The following is a 15,648-nucleotide window of genomic DNA, read 5'->3' as shown; positions in this document are numbered from 1 at the left end:
GGTAAAAAGAAACAGAAATGGGTTAAACACACCACTCTAAGGTCCAGAATACTTGCAATAGACTCAAAGAAGCACAAAGTCACAGGTGAGCAAAAGTCACTAGGCAGGGCCCACTCTTAGAGTAGCCGGAGCGAAAATGTGCCCAAGATCACACTGTTATTAGGGATTCAAAGTCTTGCAAAGAGTTAGAAAGAGTTTAGAGTGGCTTAGAAAGTTTAGCCAGGGTGTTCCAGGCACTCCCAGGTTCGAAAGCCGGGGGCTAAATCTACCCCGTACAGTCGGTGGCAAGGGAAGCCAGGCGGAACACGGTACCTTAAGCGGAAAGGATCCTCCAGCGGTGGCAGTTGTTCCAGGCAGTGGCAGCAAGGCTCGACGTCGGTCAGGGGAGAAGAAGTTCTCGCAGAAGAGCAGAAGAAGAAGGTCGTTGCACTGCCCGGGAAGAAACCAGCCGCGGAGTCCTCCGGTCAAAGGGTTGTACCGACTTTCGTGGTTGGGGTAAAAAGTGGTGGGGTTCCGGTTGCCGGGGTGCTTGGCACTGGCAAGGCGGCCACGAGATACCTCGAGAAGCGAAAAGAAGGCGAAAACTGGTTGTCCCCACCAGTCAAGGGAAGGAGCCACTCCGTTAAGAGTTCTCCTCGGTCGTCGGGAAAAGTGGTGAGGCGGTTCAGCAGGGCTCCACCGGGTGGTGTCGTCGAAGCAGGTCGGCTCAGCTCTTCCCTCGTCGGATTCTTGGTCCTGTGGCGACTTCTAAAGTTCCAGTCCCCAAAGCCCTGCTTTTATGCAGCAAACCCCCATTCACCCAGCCTAGCTGTCACTCAAACATGCTAAGTGGTGAGCCGGCCGGCTCACCACTTGGGCCAATCAGGACGGAGTGCGACTTGAGTTACCAAGGTAACTCAGTCCAGGGTGCCTAAATCCCCCTCCACCCCTCCTAAGTACCCCAGACAGAGTGGCACCACTTTGGAGGGCTTCTGTGGAGAAGCCCGCCAAAAGTGGAACAAAGGGCTCCACTTTGGGTCAGAGTTACAGAGGCGAACGCCAACGCCATTTTAGAATCAAGTTTTGGCAAAAAGTCCCAACCGGAGTCATAATAATAAATATATAAACCGGCGGTATGTTTAAGGCTACCGTAAATAAATAATTAAATGTGTTAGCCTAAAACAATGGGAAATCCCATAGGAAAATATTCGCGGTTGAATATAAAACGTAGTTTCCACTGCCACCAGCCAAAACTCGATCAGGGGGGACGGAGACGTGCCCCCTCGACTAACAGACCCTGGGGCAATCGAATTGCCCCAGCCAGTACGTCCACAATATGATGGTTTGTACTGGTTCTGTTCAGGATTCAAGACTAGCAAAGTCTTTGGTGACTTTACATGCCCTGGGAGACAGTAGTCAGTCCCAGGGTATGGAGTCTATGTTGGGGAGTCCCTAGGACACCCCTGGGTCACGGCACAGAGGGTGCTGTGTAACCCACATCACAAAAATACATGAGGCCCTATGGAGTAAAAGACCCCATAGCCCATTCAACACAAGGTTTAACCAAGAAAACACACTTCAACATGTCCAAGAGTGAGGGTAAAAGAGTCCCACTCTTGGCAGGAGAAAAAAAAAGAAACCCCAGAAATCCAGCAAAGCTGCTGGGGGACTCACTAGGTAGGGAAATTCAGCCTAAACAGAGAATTCTCCCTAACATGGGGGAAGGAGAGGGAAGGAAGAATACCTCTGAGGAGGTACAGCTGGTAGTTTGACTTCTTAGAGATGTCAGAGATGTGAGGAGAGAAGTAGAGTTTGGAGTCGAAGATGACCTGAGGTTTTTAGCCTCGCAGGTGGGAGCAGGAAGAGGGCCAAGATAGGCCAGCCAGAGAGTAACAAGAAAGGAGGGAGCGGGTGTGCCGATGAGGAGAATCTCAGTCTTACTGGCATTAAGGCAGAGATCATTGGCGGCACACCACTCCTGGATAGAAGACAGACTGTCAGAGATGAGAGAAAGAGAAGAGGTGGCGGAAGGGAGCCTGAAAATGAGTTGAGTGTCATCCGCATAGCACTGTAAATTGGGGCAGAGAGCGGCGATGCGGTGGGCAAGAAGTGCCAGGTATTGGTTAAACAGCCAGGGAGAAAGGTTAGACCCCTGAGGAACACCACCAGTAGAGATAGAGATAGAGGAGAGGAAGGACCCAAGTTGGACCTGGGAGGGTCGATCAGAGAGGAAAGAAGTCAGCCAAGCCAGGGCCTGATCAGTGCTACCCAGGTTATCACAGAGACGGTTGAGCTGGATGACGTGGTTGACCGTGTCAAAGGTAGAAGAGAGATCAAGTAAAATGAGGACACATGGGGTGTGGAATCAAGGTTGTAGAGCAGATCTTCACAGATGTTCAGGAGAGCAGTTTCCATGCTTCTGGCAGTTCTGAAGCCAGACTGATGGTCATGGAGACAACCAACAGATTTGGTGTGAAGATGAAGCTGGGAGATGGCCAGCTTTTCCAGGAGTTTGCCCAGGAAAGAGGTGATGGAGATTGGGCGATAGTTAGTGGGGCAGAAAGGGTCAGCAGAGGGTTTCTTAAGAAGAGGGTGCACAGGGGAGTGCTTCAGGGGGGAAGGGAAGACTCCAGTGGTGAAGGAATGGTTGCAGAAGTCAGTCAGAGCAGGAGCCAGGGTGTCAATGTGGTCCTTGATGGTTTTGGAGGAACAGGGGTGAACCTGTTTCATAGATCGGACTTGTCTGGAAACCTCGTCTGGGGAGAACAGGCGAAAGGCAGAGAAGGAGGGAGGAGAAGTGTCCGAAGAAGGGCCAGAGGTAGAGGAAGTAGAGGGAGCAGGGGAAGAGGAAGAGAGAGAGGACGGATGTAGGCCTACCAGATTGTAGGGACAAGGTGATAGAGAGCAGCCCAAGATGATAGAGGCAAGGTGCTGGTGAGAACGACAGTGTAAGGCAGGAGAGAGATGATTGTAGTGAGAAGAACTGGACAAAGTGGTAGTGTGAAGAAGGTAATTGCCCAGGCAGAGGAGGTGGTTACCTGTGTAGAGAAGCCCCTCAACGCTCACACCAGAAAAAATACAACCCAATAGGAAATAAATGCCCAGCACAACTCTTGCAAGGAGTACAAGGTTTATTTCCACAAAAAAAGAAGGTGCGCCAGCAAAGAGCTCTGCTTCCACTGAACATTCTGCCAAAATCGGCACTAACAACACTTTAAAAAGGCACACAGGATCATCAGTGACGTAAGTTACATACATTACAAATTCGAATTACTTGTTGGCGCGACCCTATACATAGGCTACCAGATCCATAGGTGATGCCAGGCCATTGGTCCCAGCCCTTTCTGTCCATCGTCTTCCATGTGGGCTCCTCCTTGCACGTCATCAGGCATGAAGCTACAATTAACTGCTTATTATACAAAGAAAAACAATGCATTCTATATCTCTAACATAATGTGCATCTGGCACTGTAGACAACGGCCAAGAAGATACTTTGAGGTCACTATAACTCACAAACCCCAGCTCAATACAAGATACGCCGGTGCCCTTCCAAAGCTCCCCACCCACATGTTAGGTCTGTTGCTTTGCCCCTCCCGGCACCGACACCTCGCCACCTCGCAGCACAAATCACTTGACGTAATGGTGAAGGCAGCTTGTCCCTGCTTTCTGATCTTTTCTGACTGATTCAGGGTCTAACAGCTTTATGGTCCATGATCTGGGACTGACTGGTACCTTGGAATGCTGGGGTCTTGGGACAGGGGTCCTCAGGGTGCTATTACTTAGAGCTCACATTGGGTAAGGTCAGAGGCTCGTGCCCTCCTTCTCGTGGGATTGCTTTTCGCTGGGAGCTCTCAGCTACCTCATGGCCTTGCAGGGCCGCATTGTTCCTTGACTACGACTGCCGGCAACATGAGCCAATGATTCTCTGGGCTTTTTCAATGGTGCCCATAATATAACCTATTCCCGCATGCATTTGCTTGTGTCCATGTTTGTGGCCTGGGCCTGCGATCCTGGTTCCAGCGCAGAGTTAGCCCCCGATTCCAATATGGCTGCTACTTTCGAAGATGGCGTCTTATCCCCAACGCACTCTATATCCGATGCATGCAATACCCCTATCAACACCCCTTACCCCATGCACCCTCCCCAAGCCCCTACACCCCACTTCCATGTCTATGACTCATCTGAAACCGCTTGGGGGCCCAGGACAATCGTCCGCCCTTCCCAACACCTTGATGGCGAAAGGGTTGGGAGATAGAGAAGAGGTTCTGGAAAGAGACTTCTCCAGACAAAGAAGTTTGTAGTGAGGAAGATCAGAGCAAGGCCAGAGAATGCTACAGTGAAGAAGCTGAGAAGAGAGTGGCGAGGAAGAGCTATCTTACAGCGATGAGCGGTACAGGAGGAAGATGAGAGCCTTAGAGTTCAGAGCCAAGGCTTTCATTGGAGTGTTGCTCAGCGAGGCGAGTATCAGGGAAGAGTCTAATCAGTCAGATCAGGTAGGTGCCAGAGCACCAGGTCAGGCCCTAAGCAGCCCTCGTGGGTGACAGAGGGCCAAGGAGTTTAGTGGTAGTTCAGTGAAGAAAAAGGAAGGAACAACAGACCTCGTGGGTGACAGGGGGTTAGGGAGGATCAGGGGGTGATATTTCTGTTTCTTTCCAGAGACTGGAACAGGGTATCACAGACTGCCTTATGATTCATCGGTTACGATAGCCCAGAAAGCCTGGCTCTATGCCCACCCTCTTGAGTAGAAGAAAAAGGTTTGGGCCACCCTTAAGTCCGAAACACCAGAAATAGGCGATGTAAGACTTCAGGAACACTCTGCACAGCCTGCACAGGGACCATATGATTACAGTAGTCCAAAGGCCTACCCGCGCCCATGAGAGTAAGAAAATATAGCGAGAGAGAAATTGGGTGAAGACTCTCCCTGTGTTTTTTCTTCTGTTGAGGATATTTCTGGTTTACCCTTTTGGGTTGGCCCAATTCTATACACTTCCCTAATAATGTATTGAATTAGATTTCTTGCTCTTGGTGTTTGTCTTGATTCCAGGTGTCCCCATGTGACAGTAACCATGTATTAATTGCACCAGCGTAGGCTGGAGAATTTATTAACTGGAGGGGTGTAAATATCTGTTCCAGATATGCCCGAGCGACCGAGCGTAGCATGGGTGCCCGCACCACTCAAGGGGGGTCTGTGGGGTTTTCCCCCCTTGAATTTTTGGGCAAAATGGTTGAAAATGGTGCATTTTAGAGCACACCTTTTAGAAAAATTGGGTAAAAAGCCAAACAGTGTGCAATTGGGTTTTGTAGGGTAACTCATGAAAAAAATCCAATAGATGCAAGTCACCAACAGTGCACAGGGGCATTTCTCTAACACATTTTCATGATGCCTTTTCCCACAATATATGCCAGTATAAAACACTGGCTGTGCCCATTCATTTCCATGCTGACTGCACCATTATACCCTATTATCCCCATATAATAACATACCCATGTTTGCTTTGTGCAGAATGCCAGTAATGATACTATAAGAAAACATGCCCATATGTGTTCTTCCAATATATGTCAAAATCCCCACATAAGAACATACTCCAGTTGGCTTTCACATTAAAAATGCATGCCAAAGTGTGAAAAAATGTCCAAACTGGCTGCACTAAAATGCCAGTCGAGCTACAGAGTGACATTTATCGTGCTAGCTTTATCAGCCCAATACAAAATGTCATATCGCAATAAGAAGTGGATAGACTGGTTGCATAAAACTGCCAGTCTTACTTCCTAATAACACTAATCATGATTGCTTTACCAAAGAAGCACAATAGAAAATGTCATGCTACAATAACAAATGACTAGACTGGCTGCATTGAATTGCCAGTCTAGCTACATAATAACACTTATGCTTGTGTTACCAAAGATGCCCAATACAAATTTCATACAACAAGAAATGACTAGACTGGCGGCATTGAAATGTTAGTCTAGCTACACATTAACACTTATCATGCTTGCTTTATAAAAGATACCCAATACAAAATGTCATGTCACAGAGAGAATAATACCACTGATCATGCTTGCTTTAAAATGTCATACCACAATAAGAAATGGCTAGACTGGCTGCATACAAATGCCAGTTTAGCTACATAATAACACTAATCATGCTTGCTTTATCAATCATGCCCAGTACAAAATGCTGTGCCTGCTCCATGGTGTGCCAGTGCCTTGCACTCAGACATAATCACATTAATGATGAATGTGATTATGTGTAATTGTGAGGCGCTGGGGGCAGAGGGGGCAGATGAGTGTCAGGAGTTGGGATCCCAGGGCACAGCCATGGCATTTTATACTGGGCATAGATACCCAGTAAAAACTGCCACGCCCACCCCTGAGGCCCCTGAGTGTCTCATAGGCACACATTAATTGTGCGTGTGCAAGGTGCTGAGGGGCCCAGTCATGGTATTTTTTACTGGGCATCAGATCCCAATTAATAAATGGTATTGCTTCCCCCATTGCCCTTCAGTGCCTCACATGCACAGATAATCAATTTTGTGTGTCCATGTGAGGCGCTGGGGGCTTAAGGGTCAGGCATGACATTGCATGTGAGGCACTAGGAATCCCAGTGGACTGGGCTGGCATTCTGTACTGGGAATACCCAGTAAAAAAGCCATGCCTGCCCCCTGGGTCCCAGTGCCTCACTCGCACACGATTAATGTGATTGTGTCTATGCGAGGCACTGGGGGTGCAGGGGTCAGGCATGGTACTTTTTCTTACTGGACAGCTATCGTAGATGTCCAGTAAATTATGCAATTCCTGTCCCCTAGGCCCTACAGCCTTAAACACACACACACACACACAATCAAAGTGATTATGTATGTTTCTAAGACGTTGGGGCCCAAGGAGGCAGGTATGGTATTTTTGCTGGACATCCATCATAGATGTCCAGTTAAAAAAATGCCATCCCTGGCCCCTGGGCCCCACAGCACCTCAGAAGGAGAGCTGATTCTGGCCAGTGGGGAGGGGGATTGTGCAACAAAGGCATTTTTCAAATGCCTTTGGTGTACAAACCTCCTCCCCCCTCTTGCCAAGATCTGCTCCGTGGACCACACACACGCACACACGCACACACATTACAACATTCACGCAGCAAGCACTCTCTCATTCACACAAACAGACACGCATCCATACACATATTTAAATAATAAATAAATGAACATACAATCACACACATTTACACAACATACACACAGCAAGCACTCTCTGTCTCATTCACACAAGCACCCATCATGCACTCACTCATAACACAGGCATACACATAATTTAAATGAAAAAAATAAATGAAAATAAAAAAAACGTACATTCTGCCGTGGGTCCAGAGGTTTCCTCTCCAGTTCTCCAGGCCCTGCAAGCATGAACAGGAAGCAGGAAGCTTCCTGGTTCCTGCACATGCCCTGCACATACGTTCAGGGGTCTGACTGACCGTGAGTGACGGGACACACCACTCCAGCCTGCTCTGTCTGTATGTGGGAGGAGGCGCAGGAGCACCCTATCGCACATACAGACATGCAATTCCCCAGCCAGCATTTCCAATGAGCTATGCAAGGCTGAGGAAGCAAACGCCCCCAGCCTTGTAAGGCTCATTGAGCTAGCTCAGCTGAGGAACTAACTGTCAAGGGGGGGGGTTTCCTTTTAACAGTTCAGAGTGCTCCCTCAGCTGAAAAAACGAGAGGGGACAAGACCCGGTGGGTCGACGCCCCCTCGCCCATTATGGATGAGCCGCCCCTGACTGGCATGCATGAGAGAAGAGTTTGATCCCTTTGGCGGGGATTTGCCAGCGACCGTGATAGCTTGGCAATGGTAAAACCTCACCTTGGACATATGTGTGCATCCGATAGTCACAGGCTTAAAATCTGGCAGGACCAAGTGAGCATAGGAACATCATTTGGGGGTTGCAGGGGTCGCACCTGCTACCCCTGAGGTCTCCCTTGCTACCCCTGAGGTCTCCCTTGCTACCCCAAAAATAATTCAAAATATATATATTTTTTATTTTTACAAAAATGGATGCTCCTGCGCTGTGGCCAGCACCATGTGGCTCTTTGTTTCTGGAGTGGTGGCATTTTTGTTGAGGCCTCTTAAAAAACAGGGGGTTCCACAAGTGTAACACTTTGAGCAGTGACCCTAAATAAGAAAGAATAGGAACAAAAATAATTGCTAGACTCATTAAAAGTTTTTTAGGCACTTTTCAGGGGGTGAGTCACTGATTTAGTCTGTTCTTAAACACCTCAATTTGACAATGCAGACAAAAACCTCAAAAAAGCATTTAGAGTAGAATAAGCATCCATTTCGGACTTTGTATCGTGCTTTTCGCAAGTTGCAGTTATATCATGCTTTTTTCTGCCCTTCTCTCTGTTATGATCGTCACAAAACATTCCATCTCAGTGTCCTTGGTCACTTGATAAAATCCTTGTGCCCTAAAGCTTGTGTACAGTGTAGAAATGTTTGACCATAGCACATAAAGTGGGCCTTGATTTCATTGTGCCACAATTAATGCTTTGTTGTAATGTGTCTTTCTTTCCCATCTCCCTGGCATGCTGTTCAGGATGTTTGTTTGCACGTATCAGGTAAAGAGTGCTCAGAGTACGGGGTGCCGTGTGAGTGCACTACTTTCCCTGCACTACTCTAAACTCTTTAATACACAGTTATGACCACTCCCAATGGTGTGTATTTTGCCAACCTCTGAAGCCTGAAAAGTAGATCTTTACACCAGACCTGCAGATGAGCTAGCCTGCTGTTAAATCTCTGTTACCAGTTCAATGGTATCCACTACAGAGTGTAATTTGCTTTCTGACTTTGAGAACATTCAGATATGTAATTGCTCATTTTACTATAGCTGGTAAAATAGCTATAGCCGGTAATATAGCTCAGTTGATTGAGGGCACCAGCTGCGATGTGTGTGTGATCTGCAGGTTGCAGGTTTGAATCCCGGCAAGGCCATTCAGCCTTCTGAGGTCAATAAATGAGTAGCAACGCAGGTTGGGTGATATTGTATGTATATTTGTTCTATACAAAGCGCTTAAGCATAAGTGCTATATGATAACATATTTGACCTTGGACGTCTGCTTGCATTCACAGTAACATGGTGATATGGGCCTATACACACTGATATTAACAATACATATGGTGATCCATTCTTGTATGAAATGTATATCACATTACAGTGACATCGTAACCATATTTTTCCTAGTGTACCTAGGAACAATGCTATGTGATGCAACTTCCTGTTTTGTCAATGGGTGAAAGGTCGTGGTCCATTGCTTCCAGTGATGTCACTTCGAGGTGGAGTCAAATGACATCACTTTCTGTGATGTTATAAGATGTCAAGGGTTGTGTGATGTCACTTCCGATAGCCCTGGCATTTTGGTGAAATGACGTCCCTAAGTGAGACCCTGATCCTTCATCAAACACGACAAATTAACATAAAAGATAAAGGCCCTCATTACGACCCTTGCGGAAAGGGGTTTACGCCGGCATAATGCATGGCGTACCTTTCCGCCTTACTACGAGTTCCCGTAGCGCCATGGTGCTTTTTTCGCCTGCTTTTTCCGGGCGGAAAAATCCATGGCGCTACGGGACTTGTTGTTAATTACGCCACCGTAATTTACGGTGGCGTAATTAACGCCTTCCCCACTCCCATTATACCCTATGGGGCAAAAATGGGAATGGGGAAGGGTAAATGGGGATTGGGGACTTACCGCCCCGCCAAGGTCGGAATGGGGCGGTAAGTCCGCCAACCCCCATGGCGGAGTTGGCAGCTTTGCGCCATGGACCATGGTGCAAATTGCACCATGGTTCTCCGCCAGGGTCGTAATGAGGGCCAAACTCTTTTATAAGAGTGTGTAGAAGCAGAATATCCAAGAGAGAGTAGTATTTAAAACATGATCTCTTTAGATCATAATACAAATGGTGACAATTCCAGTTGGCCACTTTCAAATGGTTTTGAACATTAAACTACATATGCCCAGCAGGGAACAAACAAGGGCAATTCTTCTGGCTAAATGAAAATACCAACTGGGCACCATTAAACTTAATAGGCACTGTACAATGTGCAAGCAACTGGAGTTTCATAGCAGTTCAAATGGTGTCCAAAAGCATTTATTTATTTATCTGTTTAGGCATTTGTAAAGCACGCCTAACACTAGGGCGTCTGGGCGCTAAATGCTATATGCTTTATGCTGGCAACTGTACACATAAGAAAACACTTCTAATTGGTCAACTGGAATGTCAATCACTTGCTCTAATTTGATACCATAGCGACAGAAAGAGATGCTGACGGCCCTGTACAATGGCACAAGGCCAGTGCTCTAGGTGGGTTTGTTCTTGGTCAGCATTTCTGGGAGCCACCCATCACTGAGGGTATGACTATCTTGAAAGGAGCCTGGGTGCCTAGTAAATCCTTTTGCTAAATGCTGCTTCTAGCGCCAGTCTAGTTTTTCCCAAACTATGCCCGCTGAATAAAGGATAGTGCATATGTTATGGCACAGTAGAAATTCAGTTTTGTTTTTCTTTTGTTTTCAGGTGGGACCGGTTCCGAGACATGGTGGCCCAGAAGAGAAAGGCTGTCGACTCTGCCCTCGCCCTGCATAACTACTTCATAGACTGCGATGAAACCAGGACCTGGATCCTTGAGAAGAACAAGGTGATCGTGTCAACCAAGGACCTGGGAAAAGATCTGGCCGGCGTCATCGCCATTCAGAGGAAACTGTACGGCATCGAGAGAGATCTCGCCGCCATCGAGTCCAAGTTGGCCAACCTACAGGAAGACGCCCACAGGCTGGCACAAGACAGGCCTAGCCATGCTGAGGAAATCAACAACAAGTTGGAAGATATCAACAGCGTCTGGAGCGATTTGCAAAGGACCCTGCAAAGCCAGGAAGCCTCGCTTGGCGAGGCCAGCAAGCTCCATAAGTTCTTGCAGGATCTGGATGATCTGCAAGCGTGGCTCTTCAAAGCCCAGAAGGACATCGCCTCCGATGACATCCCCAACTCATTGCCAGAGGCAGAGAAACTTCTCCAGAAGCATCTTCTCATCAAAGATGACATCAATGAGCATGAAGATAATTACCGCAGCGTGATGGACATGGGTGGCAAAGTGACCTACGGACAGACAGACCCGCAGTATCAGCAACTGAGCCAGCGGCTCAAAGGAATGGACACCGGCTGGAAGGACCTTCTCAAGATATGGAAAAGCAGAGAGAAGTTCCTGTCTCAGTGCCTTGCTTTCCAGCAGTTCTTGAAGGATGCCAAGCAGGCAGAGGCAATACTGAGCAATCAGGTAAGGGCAGCGCAGCAAGGGGGTGGGGGTACCGGGAGTCGCTCTCATGTGCCCTTCCTTCCCCGCACCTCGACTTCCATTCCTCCTCCATCTTGTCATTATCTCCCTCTGCAACCTTCCATTCATCCTGCTGCATCCCCCACTTCTGCTGTCCCAGTCTTTACTCCCCCTCTTTCCTCTGTGGCAGCCTCTTCACTCTCACCATATTTACCCTTCCAACTGTCCCTGTCTTCCATCTCCTGTGCCCGCTCTTTATGTTCCCACTTCTTCCATTACGCCTTCTTCCCAGGTTTTTCCTTTTCCCCCAGCTCTTCCCAGCTTTGCTTCCATGTGTTGTCTTCTGCCCCTTCCTTCTCATCACCCCTGCTTCACCTTTGCTTTTCTTTATTCCCTTTTGGCGCTTCCTCGTTTGCCCTGCTCCACCTTTCATCATCTGCTCCTTTGTTTGTACTCTCCATTTTTCTTCCATTGTGCGCCTCCTCATCCCACTTTCCCTACATATATATAATTGTAATAGGTTATTTATAACGCACTTAATACCCAGAGGTTTCTAAGCGCGGACCCGGGGATCGAACCTGTGGTGCACCGCATTGTCTGGCTTCCAAGGCGAGCGCGTTTCCCCTGAGCTATCCTCCCGAGACAAATGCAGCCCTCTACCCACTCCTCTCTCCTCATCTCTACCTACATCCTTTCTCCTCTTTCCTCTGATAGTTTACATAATTTCACTTTTTTTCTCATGCCTTCTTCTCATACTTATCATCTTTACTTACCTTTTGCCCTTTGTATTCTTCTGAATTGTTCTGTCTTTTCTTTACTTCCATCCTTTCTCCTGGACCTTTTTAATGTTCCCATCTTTATCTTCTCATTTTTAATTGTTTATTTATAACGCGCTTAATACCTAGAGGTTTCTAAGCGCGGACCCGGGGATCGAACCTGTGTTGCTCCGCATCGTCTTGCTTCCAAGGCGATCTCATTGCCCCTGAGCTATCCTCCCGAGGATTTTTGCCCTTTCCTATGCAACAAATTCTCAATCTTCCCAACTTTGCTTCCACCCTTTCTGCTGTGTCTTCGCCCCCTAGCGCAAACTTCCCTTCTTTACCCCTATCCTCTCTCCTGTGACTGCTTTTCAATCTTCCCAGAGTGGAGTAGAGGGGCTGAAGGGTGAAAAAAAGGAGAATGGAAGGGGGAAGAGAGGAAGCAGAAGAGTGTTGAAGGAAGAGAAAGATGGCGAGATAGAAAGTGGGAATAGAGTGCTGGCAAGAGTAGGGGAAGGGGATAAGGGAGAGAACAAAGCAGAAGGGAAGAGAATGGAAGAGAGGAGATTGTGAAAAGAGAGCAGAGAGGAGGTGAAGAAATGGGAGAAAGAACAAAGGTGGAAGGAGGTAAAGGAGGGGAACGAGGGACAGTCCACAGAACTGCAGTGCAAGAAATCTCATACAGTGGTGTGGCGGCTTAAGGATACAACACCTTGAGGGTCTGCCAGGCGAGTTTACACTTTACTACTAGGCAGGATCCTTATAGTCCTGGTGGTCACAACCCTTGCGCAAATGCCTGGCCCTGTCGGAAGACCTAAGGTTGCTAGGGATGGGTTTGGGACTGGTAGGAGAGGTTAGGTGGACCAGTGTCAGAACCACACCGCCCTAGATACCACCATAGAAAGACACAGTGAAGGAAAGAAGGAATTGTGGCACGCTATAAATCAAAGAGGTTTTGAGAGGCTTTTCGCTACCAAGAAGGCGGACCTGGTTGCGAGAGGAGCACTGAGGGACCACAGTGTTAAAGGATGCCTGACTGATAACCCTGAAACCCAAACCAAGGGTTCAGTCCATACCTAATACATGTTTTGTTATGTTACAACAAAAATAAAAGTAGGATGTGACTTTGTCTCAAATCACCAGTTTATCCCCTAGGCTGCGGCACTCGTCATCGAGTTCTTAGCTCCCACTCTGGCAGGAGAATGGCATAGGACGGGGAATAAATCATTCTTCATGATCTTGCTTTTGATGTTCCAGACACCTGTCTCATTTCAAGTCGTGGGTTTCTGGTGGTTTCGCAGTATGTTTCTCTGTTGTCATGAATCAGTTTTAGATGGCCCATTCGAGGCTGGTGTTATTGAGGCAGAGCGAGCGGATCTGGTGGCTACATGCCAGTTCGTACGCGGCAGCAACATTAACCACTTTTTCCAAGGCCTGGCTAGGATGTTGTCTAAGCCACTACTGTATATTACTACTGTCAAAGACGGCAAACATGTTCTGAACAGATGTCTCAAACAGTGTTCAGGCATCTAAGCTTATTAACCCTTTTGTCATTAGATCTTTGAAGCGGTAGACCATCTACCAAAGTGTTTGATTGGCAACAAGCTAGTGTTCCAAAGCATGTGACTTTGTGTCTCTTGGTCATCCTCAAGTCTCCCCAATATGGTCTTCTTGATCTCTGTATGAGCTATATCTCCTGCTGGATTGGCACTATGTCATGGCGGCTGGAAGGTCCCATCAAGAGAACAGTGATATAGTGACCCCACTCTTCCTCGGGCCAAGTCGCACTCCGGTCTAGACTCTAGAGTAGAATTCTGTTGGCTCTTCACATTAGGTTTATTTTCGGAGAATGGGAAAACATACATTTAGTATAAGAGTGGGAAAGGTTTAATCGGCATAGTACGGATTGAGTTTCCATCCTTTGAGGAGTCATGGTCAGAGTATATACATAGATCTTCAAGAGGTTTGGGATAAGCAGCAGGGTGCCATTTCTATCCCCTTTGTTTTTTGGGACAACTTTAATTTGTAGTCAATATTTTGATATCTACACAGAGAATCCAAAATCCACAGAGATAAAGATTTCTGAAGCAAGACCTCTTTCAATTTTAATAAACCACTCATGAGACTTTTATTGTTTTGTTTTCAAGGAATACAACCTCAGTCACGCGGAGCCCCCCAGTACTCTGGAAGCTGCAGAAGCCGGCATCAGAAAACATGAAGATTTTCTGTCCACCATGGAAACCAATGAGGAGAAAATCACAGGAACTATTGTTCACGGAAACAAACTCATAGGCGACAAAAATATGTATGCCGATAAAATCAAGGAGAAGATCCTTTCGATAGAAGAGAGGTAATTCTAAATTAGAGGTGGGCCGTCGAATGGGTGTTTTCGGCTCTCGTGTGATGACACATGTTTTTGTATATGGAACCAACTACATTTTAGTCAATGTCTAAAAAATTTATTTCAAGAAGGCCTTTGGGTGCCTGGAGGAATTTTAAGGCTAGACATTGAGTAATCAGAAAGAGACCAGATTCTTCTTATTTTCTAGAGTATTTGATTTGGTGACATCTTGGTTTTTAAATGTTATCCACAATGGGGGGCGGAACTTGACCAAAACACAGCTCTCCGCCGTTATCGATACCTGGTTCTAATGGGTTACTCTTGCTTACGAGTATTTGATTTGGTGGCAATTTGGTTTATAAGTGGTATCCACAATGGGGGCAGGACTTGACCAAACCACAGCTCTCCACTCTGGCTTATGAGTATTTGTGTCTACCCCGTTTTAAAATTTTAAACTCACATTTTTTTAAATCTCTTTTTTCCGGATTATACTGTTTACCTTATAGACCATGAGGTGTGTAAAGATAACACTAGGCAAATCGAAAAGTGACAATGGCCGTCATTACGACCCTGGCGGTAAGTAACGTACATTACCGCCATGGCGTAATTAATGTTTCCGTGCTGGGTCGAAGCCGTAAAAAGCGGCACATCACGACCCATCGGGCACGAGCATTGCGCCATGGCGGTAATGTAAACAGCGCCATGGTGTAAATGCCCCCAAAACGGCACCTACCGGCATTGCATGCCGCGTAAGGTGCACTACCGCCATCCCGGCCACCGATCTTAGCACTGAAAGTAATTAGCGGTCACCGTAATTAGCGGTGACCGCCAGTAAGCGGAACCGGAAGTAGCGTCATCGCGGCGGAACGGGAAAGAGCACGACGGCCATCTTTAAAAACACAATCCATTGTAATCCTCCACTAGCACTGCACACCTGACCCCGAGACCTTGCAGAAAGCTACAGCCACATCCACGCATCCCCACATTGCCAAAAGTTGTTAAAAAAGCCTGCGATCGGCAGCGGCAGGACCGCTTCAGCAGGGAGGAACTAACAATGTTGACTGAAACGCTACAGGAAAAGGCGGACATCGTCTTCTCCGCAGAAATGACAAGACCAGCCATAGCCCGCAAAAAGGCCATATGGGAACTTGTAGCACAACGGGTCAGCGCTGTAGGAACCAACGCACCCACCTCAAAACAGTGCTGCAAAAGGTGGGATGACCTCCGGCTCCGAGTAAGGAGCATACTGTCGGCCAACC

General features: G+C 47.4%; 1 protein-coding gene across 2 annotated transcripts in view; it reads left to right on the top strand.

Moving 5' to 3' along the window:
- SPTB (spectrin beta, erythrocytic) overlaps window positions 1-15,648 on the top strand; it is a 524,484-nt gene that overhangs the window by 327,677 nt on the left and 181,159 nt on the right. For both annotated transcript variants that reach the window (XM_069638664.1, XM_069638665.1), the window contains 2 exons: window positions 10,537-11,293; window positions 14,196-14,398. In XM_069638664.1, the coding sequence (XP_069494765.1) occupies window positions 10,537-11,293; window positions 14,196-14,398 (960 nt within the window). The remainder of the gene's footprint in view (window positions 1-10,536; window positions 11,294-14,195; window positions 14,399-15,648) is intronic.

Source organism: Ambystoma mexicanum, chromosome 14 (genome assembly GCF_040938575.1).
Source record: "Ambystoma mexicanum isolate Mex_15411 chromosome 14, UKY_AmexF1_1, whole genome shotgun sequence".
NCBI classification, from domain to species: domain Eukaryota; kingdom Metazoa; phylum Chordata; class Amphibia; order Caudata; family Ambystomatidae; genus Ambystoma; species Ambystoma mexicanum.
The sequence above is the reverse complement of the archived record's forward strand: the minus strand, read 5'-3'. Positions and strand labels throughout refer to the sequence as shown.